At 35.1% G+C, this 10,429-nt stretch overlaps 1 protein-coding gene across 3 annotated transcripts in view; it reads right to left on the bottom strand.

Annotated features, from left to right (window-relative positions):
- Window positions 1–3,350: 3,350 nt before the first annotated feature.
- DLG5 (discs large MAGUK scaffold protein 5) overlaps window positions 3,351–10,429 on the bottom strand; it is a 99,507-nt gene continuing 92,428 nt past the window's right edge. For all 3 annotated transcript variants that reach the window (XM_042863185.1, XM_042863187.1, XM_042863186.1), the window contains 3 exons: window positions 9,343–9,452; window positions 7,449–7,558; window positions 3,351–5,249 (listed from right to left, as the gene is read on the bottom strand). In XM_042863185.1, the coding sequence (XP_042719119.1) occupies window positions 5,146–5,249; window positions 7,449–7,558; window positions 9,343–9,452 (324 nt within the window). In that variant the 3' untranslated portion in view covers window positions 3,351–5,145. The remainder of the gene's footprint in view (window positions 5,250–7,448; window positions 7,559–9,342; window positions 9,453–10,429) is intronic.

Raw genomic sequence — 10,429 nt, 5'->3', positions numbered from 1 at the left:
TTGCGTTTATTAGAATTGAAACAAGAGATTTTCAGTCCTGTTATTGCTTGTACTACCTAAATATCAGACAAACTTCAAACTGAAACACTGAAGTTTATCACAGGTTGACTGTAAACACCGCCTTAAACTGGATTAATCAATGAGAATATTTGAATAAAGTAATTTTACTACTTGTAGAAAAATCTAGTCAAGTTATGAGGATTTTGATTGGCATTATTTTTAATGAGATAAGATGAATCAGCAGCAAAACCAGAAGTTCTGGGAAAAGGGCTACTTCCTCTGCAGAGCAAAGTCACTGCTTCAAGAAAGCTGACTGTCCCCTGCCTTCAGAAGAAGAGCACGGGGAAGATTATATAAGACACGTCACTCACATTTGCACTGAAAAGACTTCAAAAGAAAAAAGCCATTGCATATTACAGTGTAGTATTACCAGAGATATTTTAAAATGTTCAGCACTGAATGACTTGGTTTCAATCTTACAGAATTTACATTTTTTTTTTTTTTGTTTGTTTGTTTTGTTTTTTTGTAAGAAATGCAGTATGTACCTAGATTAAGTTAAGGGTTCACTGTACTTGTTTTCAGAACTTTAAAGAGATCTTTTGGAAGCCAGGAAGGAGACAAAATATTATGAAAAGCCAGTGCTGACATTTAGGTAGTAGGGCTTTTTTGTTTGTGTTTTGGCATTGTTTTTTATTTGCTTACTGGAGGTAGTATCCTAGTCCTTAGAGATTCCCTCTATACAGTGAATGAGTGAAGGAAACAGTCATAAATCAAGACAGAGTATCTCTGAGAATGTTCACAGCAACTGATGTTATTTCAAGATGCTGGGCACAGAAAATAACCTAGTCAACACACACAGAACATAATGTTCTGGTAGTAAAACATAGCAATGACAGATAATTCATAGTAACGTGAAATGACCAGGCTACAAAGTATAAAGATATTGGTGATGTGATTTTTAAAATGATGTGAAGAGGTCTGCCTCTTCCCCTTCTACATTTTTGGGGGAAATCTTTCATTAAAAAAAAAAAAAAGTTCACATTAAATAATTCCACACTTTACACAGAGGAAAAAAATAAACAACAAAAAACTTATTGCTTCTATAAGAAATACATGATCTTGAGCAAAATTAATCACAAACTCATAACTGAATGAGATCCACTAAAATCAAAGAACCTTAAATGTATCTTTCTTGCTGTTATTAAACAAAATTACCACATGCAATGGATATAAAATATAAAACATTTTCAGTACTGAAAGGGCTACAAAATAACTTTCAGTATTTAGAATAGGATTTGGGTTTTTTAATTTGCAACATGCTTTTTATGCACATTGTATCTAAAAACAAAACAAAAATTAAGATAATATTTAAATTTCAAATTGTTAAGCTAATCTAAAATTATTTGTTATGTAAGAAATTAACAACCAGTCTTCTGAAAGCTTGTAAGGAACTGTTTGTTAAAACAGTGCAGAACAATCCCAGGTTAAGCTAGCGCGTTTACGCTGATGTGACAGAAACTCCTATTCACCTGGTTGTGGATTCAGGTTGTGCTACTAAAGGCATCTCTTTGAATACTAAAAGAAAAAGAATATAACTTGAAAAGTTAAACATTCGCATGTTCATCAGAAATGTACTTTTTTTTTTTTTTTAAGAGAAAAACACAGAGGCATTTTTAAAGTAAAGCAGAGACCAGAGGCCAATGGAAAAAAAATAAACAAAAATACCTCTCTTTAAAAGCGATCAAGTGATTAAATAAACCCCAAACTTTACATTGACATGTAAGAAAATTTTCAAGAAGAGACCAAGCACCATTTCTGTACTGCTGAGTTCCTGCTGCAGGCCTGGGACCTTCACTAGGCATTCAAAAACACCAAAGTCTGCCCTGCTGGATATTTCTATATTTCACAGCAATCTCTTTCGTTTCCAAACCAGTGCACATTTTTTCCACTATCAGCGTGTTTCAAAAGAAACTGTCTATTGTGAAATGGAAATGAAATCTTAAGAGATTACATGCAGCCTTAAACATAATTCTGGAAAAGATCAGAAGACTGAACTTAAGCCACGAATACATCCCTCTGAGATGCATCTAGGAAAGCTGGTCAAGACTGTTGAGCACAATGACTGGCATCTGCTGAAAAGGATCATGAAACAAATGTATCAGAGACTGGAAAAGTACCCACGTCTGATGTAGAAGGGTTGGCAGCTGCCAGACTAACTCTGTGTCTAGCAAACCCTTGCCCTACTATTCTGATCACAGTTTGCAATGCAGAGGCCTGTAAGCAAGCAGAAAAATACTTGTCAATATATTAACAACATATGATACAGGTGAGATGGATTGTATTCAGCCATTTTATGCCACAGTTTAGCTATGGGAAATAAAGTAAAAATTTACAAGCAGAAGGGGACATACTGCAGATTTTGTTCTCTAACCACATTACCTTTAAGGCATTGTCAAAACAGGCACAGAGCTATATTCCTATTTAAACACCTCGATAAAGTTCTTATTTTGAAAACAATGTTCAAATCTAGGTCCACCATATAGCATTATAAAATCAAATAGTGTGTCAGATAACTTAATGAGAGATAAAGGAATCTTACTCATGTTTAACCAAGCCTTCAGCTCTACTTCCTTGTGATCAGTAGGCATGCATGGCATGGCTTTTACTGACTGACCTGCCAAAACCTGCCTATCCTCATTTAATTTGTACTCTGTTTGAAGGTGGTGCCAGAGTGGTTTTTGGAGCTGCTTTTTGGAGGGAGTGTTTTTGGTTTTTTTGTTTGTTTCCTGAAGAAATGCAGAGAAGGAGCATGTCCTGTCTCACAACCAAAGGCCAGTTGTAGGTACTCAGGTTGCTGACCATCTTCCAGTCTGGTTCCTGCTCAAGCTGATAATTTAGCATTTGAGAATAAAGCAACTGATGAAGCAGAAAAATGTACAATAATAGCTTTTCCTGAATTTAAGATAACTATTAACAGAATAGGTTGGTGTATCTGAAGCATAAAGACTGACACATGAAATTCTACATACATTTTAACTATTAATAATTGCTTCACCATTCAGATTTTACCTGAAATTCAGGTAGGAATTCTCAGGGATACAAGTATTGAAAGTAACAGTAATATATTCATTCTCCCATTAAATCCTGCATTTGCAGGAAACAAATAGGAAACAAAACATCCGTTTGAAATCCTTACATACCACTTGGCCACAGAAAGTTAAAAATACGCTAACAAAACCTTTCTTGCCTCCAGCAGTTTTTAAAAGTCTTTGGCATTTAAGTACACAAGGCTGGACAAAAACTCTAAACCAAAATTTGTTTCTTTCAAGAAGGACACTTAAACTTCTATATAACTTTAGGCAAAAAATAAAATGTATTTTGAGAATCAACTAAGTCAAGTTATAGAAAGTGACCTTTATTTAGTAATCAGTTTCTTTAACTTTTTTTGATACAAAGCGACATTTTTATTTTAGTACAGAAAAATCATGTCAGAACAGTACCTGTCTGTTTCAGTTGTACCACTGAAGTCTACTCTGACCTCAAACTTTAAAAAACAAAGAAACAAAAACGAAATAACTGCAAAATAACTGCTGTCCCTCACCATGACAAATACATGCATACCATCTTCTATTTCATTTATATATATACACACAGTATTACAACAATATAGTAGAATAGTAAATAAAATAATACTGTATATATATATATATATGTTTTGTATGTATTACAGTTCAAAAATACTCTCTCTATATAGCATGTAACTATATATAGTACTTTGAACTATAAAATAGCATCTGCAAAATGGAATTTAAATTTATGACCAAATGTTTCTTTGAAGACCTGTGCAAGAAGAATCCCTTTTTCATTTAAACAAGCTGCAAACAAAACTGTAGGTTGTAGTGTAAAACTAGAAACCCCTACATAATGAAATGTTAGGAACAACGACTGAAAAGCAGTTCTACTGAAATTATATTTTAAAAACAATTAAAATACAGTACCCAAAAAACATGGCACAAGAGACAGAAGAGACAGGTAAAAAAATCTGTGTTAGGAACACAGAGTCAGAAGTGCAAAAAAAAAAAAACCAAAACAAAACAACCAAACAAACAAAAAGGAAACTGATACAATGGAGTTTGGTACAATAAGTAAGTATTGCAATCAAAACTAAACAATCACTTACTTTTTACAGTGAAAACATTAAGAATTCAGTACCTTTCTACAGGCTTTTAATCAAAGCCCTAAACCTGTGGCTGCTCTTAAATAAAAAACTATGTGAATGCTACACACTGAAATACAAAGCTTCAGAATTACCCTGCAAAATTGCACCAACGTAAGCTTTCCATATTTACAGTATCTGAAAGTGACAGAACACAGCATGCTAGGCCTAGCTTATGACTCTTGCCCACCTGTATTTATCCAGGCCCAACAACCAAAAATTGTTATTTCTCAACACACAATAAGTTTGGATTGTTCAGTTATATTATGACATTTAAATATCAGATTCATGCATAAGACAAGAAACAATGTCTTTGACAGACAAGTGTTGACATAATACAAACAGTGGTCTGCCCTGTAAAAGAGTGTACTTCCTTCTGAACTTACTCCCAAGACGTACCAATAAAATCCTGTATTATCTGGTTGTCAAGTCAATGTGCTTAGAAATGGTAAAAACTGCAGGTAAGAGTCATGTGCATAAACCATTCACTCATACTCAGAATTTCACTCTGTTTTGGAGAGTTACCTCATTTTGTGAAAGGACACAGAGCTATAAAATAAAACGAAAACAACAAAAAAGACATTCAAGTAAACAGCAACAACCAAATACTTTTGAAAAGGTTTTTGTAAACTTGTTGTTCTACAGGGTTTTGCAGCATTGCTAAATTCATTATTTATGGACAAGTCCACACAGGCTGTAACCCACATGCCAACCTGTCACATGTATAGCAGAAGAGACAAGCTCGGTGAAGTGATCTACCCTTCCCAAATGCCTTGTTGGTTCTTCTTGTGTTCAGTGTTATCGTTCCCCTTCATGAAACAGTAATCACTTACTTACATCTTTATAAAGACAGAAACGGGCAGAGTCCATTGAATAGAAAGTTAGTTGGTTATTTACACCTGCAAAGCAGTTTCACAGCAAAAATAAATCTACAGTGGGCCAGCTGGGATCCACAGGACTTTGTTTTGTTCTTGATCGACAGTTGTCATAATCTGAGTGCAAATGCTTGAAAGGGCTCCTCCCTGGACAATGCCTAGAGAAAAAGATTTCCCCCCCCACCCAAAAAAAAAAAAAATTAGGTTGAAACAAACAGTTATGACTAAGTACAAAGAGCAGTCTTGGGCATTTTTATGATGTTTATCAACAGATCAGAATTAATTTACTCAATTCAATATTTTCCAGATGCATGAGTATTATAACAGGGAGAAGAATAAACAGAGCAAGGAGTCAAATGTCAGTATACAGTCCCTTCTGCTAGCTGTTGAAATAGCCCAGGGAAGCAGTAGAATTGATGGGTATAATTAACTAAGACAACTGTTTTGTTAGTCTTCCATATACTATTTTCAGAGGCATCAGGTGGCAGTTTAAGTCTAAAAATGGTCAGAACATACAATATAATAAGCCTTCTCTGTTCAGCACGTAGTGCTACAGGTTTTGAATTTATGTGGTAATATACATAGAGACTATAGCTGTAGCAACTAGGTACTATTTGCAAATATTAGAAACAAATTAAGAGGCAGCTTACAGAACACAGAACAAAATAAAACAGCTGTGGTTGCTACCTCAACTCTTACTAGCAATTATACTCAAAGAACACACGACCAATAGCAAGCAATTCCCTGAAGACTGATTCAAGAGGCAAACAAAGAACACCCTGCATTCTGCCCTTGCTAAAGATACCAGTTATAAGTAGTATTATATAAGAAGTAAAAGGCCAACACTGACACAGAAGGGGAAAATGTGGAACCCTTAAGACTTAAAAAGTGAGAAACTTCGTGACTTGAGAAATACATCAATTAAACATCTGGCCTAACACTAATGCTGAAAGCATACAAAAGTCTACAAAGCTCGAGATGTAATTTCCAGTTCTGAGAAGACAGAATTTAATTTGTGTAAAAAATGTAAGTAACTCTGCAGTATACACTGCAGGTACTGATGTCATATAAATTTGGATACAGAATGCAGAAAAGATCAAAGCCTATGAAAGGTGATTAATGGCATTTAGGAACAACTTAGATTACAAGTTGTGCTTATAATTTGGTACAGGAAACAAAGCCAGTTCAAATGATTCATAAGCAAAAAAAAAAAAAAAAAAAAGGCAGCACTTAAAGTAGTCACAGAGTTTAAGTTGCAGAGTATCCCATACAGCTTCATGAGGAAGCTACTAGACCTAATATGCTTAACTACAGCCTTATCTTATACACCAAGTTATGATTTCAACAAGCTTACACATCAGTGCAGTTTGAACAGCAATCCTATCTGACTACCATCATCTGGAAAAGCTGATGACAGCTGGAGACTGCTATACTAACACTAACAGAGGGGGGCCCCTCCCACAAGCCACGTGAGAAGGCACATGAAGCACCTTCTTTAAGTGAGTCCACTTTCACTATCAGAGTGAGATTATAGTACAACAAATGCCTTAACAATTAGCAGAAGATAGTGCATGAACATCATTTAGATTAATATTTGTCTTAGGATACACTGTGACAGCTCTATACTAAATGTATCCTTCACCTTCCACTCCTCTGCGCTTGGCAGGTATATTTCAAAATAATTCTGTAAGAATCCCATTGTTTTGAGAGCCTGAGGTTGGGTTCTGTTTGGTTTGGGTGCTGTTGCTTTTTTTTCTTCATTTTAAGTTGTGTTGCCATTCACGTTAAAATGGATAGGATTTCACCGTTACTCTTTTGAATGCATATAGAACCATAAGAAAGTATACTCTGAAACAAGTACAGGCAATTTATGGACACAGCAGCATTTCCCTGGGAAAATATTAGCTGCAGTCCAAGATTTGAGTTACAAATCTAAAAGTGTTAAAAAGGCCTCTGACGTTTTTTACTTTAAATTACAATGCACTTTTTGTTCATTAGTTTGTTTTTCTTTTAACATAACTACAGAACAAATTATCCCTTATATGTAATAAAGCTGACAACATTATTAAATTATCTTCGCTGTAGTAGTAGTCTGGGCTTGTAATAAAATATTCTCAGATTCTCCTTCAAATACAAAATTCATAATCTCCTAAAAATCAAAACACGTAAAAGCAAAGGACAGCACTTGTATCTAGAGATTTTCTCTCCCAGAGCATGAGGTTGCCAAGTGTGGAAGTAGAATGAAAAAATAACAGCCAACCAACTAACCCCTTGAATCAAACAACATATTTCAAATTACAGTATAAAGTGAATAAATTGCCACAGTATTTCCAGTGAAACGCTGATTAGATACTAACCTGTAAAGTACTTGCTATACTCTTGTTCTATTTTTTGAGCTGTCTCAAACTGTTCTTTGGAATGTTTTTGTGTAACTTTGTCCCTCAGGAAGATCGGGTCTTTTTGCTCTCTGCAAAAAAAGAAAACAGGAACAAAGAGATAGAAAGAAAAAGATTATTATCATTTTTTTTAATCTGACTTGAAATACATAATTGCCTTTAGTTTGGTGAATGTGAGGAATCAATTAATTTGCAACCATAATGCTGTGAACAGACTGCCATCTACTGTGGTTCAGCAGTATTGACATAGGCATGAGAATCATTTCTGTTCTACAGATTTCTATTCGCTGTAAAAGAGCAAGAGTCTTCCTTATATCTCAGAAATTGGGTACAAGCTGAAGGAGAAAGAACACTAGTGCTCTGTACACAGAATTAGAACCATGGCCCTGCTCATTTAAAGGGCCTAAAATAAAGAGCACTGTGCTAATGGAAAGTAAGAGAATATTCTCCTCATTTGTACCTATTTCTCTGTCACCTTATATAAGACACATTGATGAGGTCAGTGTTATACAAACTTGTGAATAAAATAAGAAAAAACATAAGGAGAATTGGCAAAAAAATCTTCATTTAGATCAAAGCTTGTAGTATTTTTCTTTGAATAAGGCTTTGATTTCCCAGTAGGGGATTCTGTAAAAGGAGGCAAAGTTTATAATCAACTAGTAAAGTCATATAGATATGCACTGACCCAAAATAACTATTGCTCTTTATAAAAGTAAGAAATAAGGCAAAATTTTATAAATAAAAATAATTACAACTTAGTTAGCTTCAGTCCTGTGAGGGATTGTGAGATTATGCAATCTGGAGGTGGGGAGAAAAAAAAATAAATACACAGAATGCTGACAGAAGTTGTGGTAAACAAAAAAAGTTTTTCAGAAAGACCTTAGCTGCCCAGAACAGGCAGAGGCAAGTGCCAGTTCATCTTACTTGAAAGCTGTTAGAAAGCTTTGCTTCCTGACACTTAAAAAATAAATAAATAGCTTTGATGCTCAATACTCCATTTTCAAACAGGCTCAAGCTATCATATGACAGCTTCATTTATCATTCCATATCATTCCACAATCCTAATGAAATACACGACAAAACTTTGTCTTGCTCATATTTGAAAATGGCGATACTTATCTTCTTTATTAAACAGTCCTCATATTTACCTAAAGATCAAGAATATTAGTCTTCAACTTTCAAAATGAAGACAGTAGAAGTAAAACAAAATTACTTCTTAATACTTATGTAGGGAGATTACGTCACTTTTTCCACTTCTATCAAAAGGTACAAATGCTTCCTAAAGTATCAGCAGAAAGACCAGGGTTTTTAACTCCCAGATTCTGTTCCTGACTATATTTAAAAAAGAAATTCCCAATAACTTAAGGAGCACTGCCTGACAAGACCACAATACATTCACTCCATGGAAAAGGCTGACTTCCATTGCTGCTTTTACTGGAGAACAAAGGTGGTAAAGTCAAGGTTAAGGATCAGTTGCCTAAATTGTAAGAGAGGAAACTCAGTGCATTCTCACACTTGGCCCCACTGAGAAGGATGAAGCTCTTCATTTAATCCCCAGTATTATCATGAATCACAATCATATCTATCTTATGGCTTACACAGTGGTGTGACTGAGAACCTGAATACCTCCTTAAGTACACAGAGTTTGTTATGTGTTGTTTGATTTCTGAACGATTCACTTAATTGTAATGCAATCAAAATAAAATCAAGATCATGTGCTTCACAGGTGGCTTTTGTGAGGATTAATTTCTGCATTTGATATACAGTTAAGATAACTAGGATGAAAGAAATAACAAAGACTCAGAATTACTTTGTTAAAATAAACATCACAGAACTACATCCCTCACAGACTTACTTGATTTGTTTAGCATTTTTGTAGCGAATAAAAATTACTATGGGGTAGATATGAACACTGTGGAGCCGTTCGATGGCATGAGGAGCGATGTCAAGCAGACAATGACAATCCTAAGATTAAATGTAAATGAAAAACATTCTTTCAGTTAGAGAGCACAAGCACACCTACAAATCCCCCACTTCTTCCCTTACTTAAATCACAGCAACCTAACACTTTCACAACGTGTTTAACATTTAGCAGCTACTGAGCAATTTGCACCCATAAGAAAAACTGCAAGAAGTTGCATTTACAAAAAACATACATCAACAGAAATCCAAGTATTTGAAGCATTAATGAAATGAAAATCTCATTATATTTATCTCAGATTGAGATAAATATGTTTTTTTTTTCCAAATTTAAATAAATTCATTTGCTCTTTCAGAAATCATAAACAAGAGTTAAAGTAATAAGACTGTATAGTTTGACAGAAAACTATAAACAATGAATAGATTTTTATTGACATCTGTTAATTAACCTGTTGCCAGGATCATTATGTTCACAAGATAGATATGACTGCATTAAGTCAAACTGCTTAAAAAAGCGAAACAAGCAACTAAACTGTCATTTTATAGGGAGGCAAAACCTATAGACTCTAAAAAAAAAAATTATTTCTAACTTTATATAATAACACTGCAAAAGAACATGCACATTCCAAGACGGAATCAAGTGCACCCTCAGCAAGTTTGCTGATGACACCAAGCTGAGTGATGCAGTTGACACAGTGGAAGGAAGGATGCCATTCAGAGGGACTCAACAGACTTGAAAGGTGGGCCCGAGTGAAACCTGATGAGGTTCAACACAGCAAAGTGCAGAGTTTTGCACTTGGGCCGGAGAAATCCAGGCATTTATACAGACTGGAAGGAGCGGCCCTTGAGAGAAGCCCTGCAGAGAAGGACCTGTGAGTCCTGATGGATGAAAAACTTAACATGAGCCAACAGGGAGGTGATTGTCCCTCTATGCTCTTGTGAGGCCCCATATGGAGCACTGTGTCCAGGTCTGGAGCCCCCAGTACAAGACAGACAGGGAGTTGTTGGAGAGGGTCCAGAGG

The sequence above is a fragment of the Lagopus leucura genome, unplaced genomic scaffold (assembly GCF_019238085.1).
Source record: "Lagopus leucura isolate 7727_CA_CO unplaced genomic scaffold, USGS_WTPT01 Super-Scaffold_739, whole genome shotgun sequence".
Lineage (NCBI taxonomy): Eukaryota > Metazoa > Chordata > Aves > Galliformes > Phasianidae > Lagopus > Lagopus leucura.
This window is presented reverse-complemented; position numbering and strand designations above follow the sequence as displayed.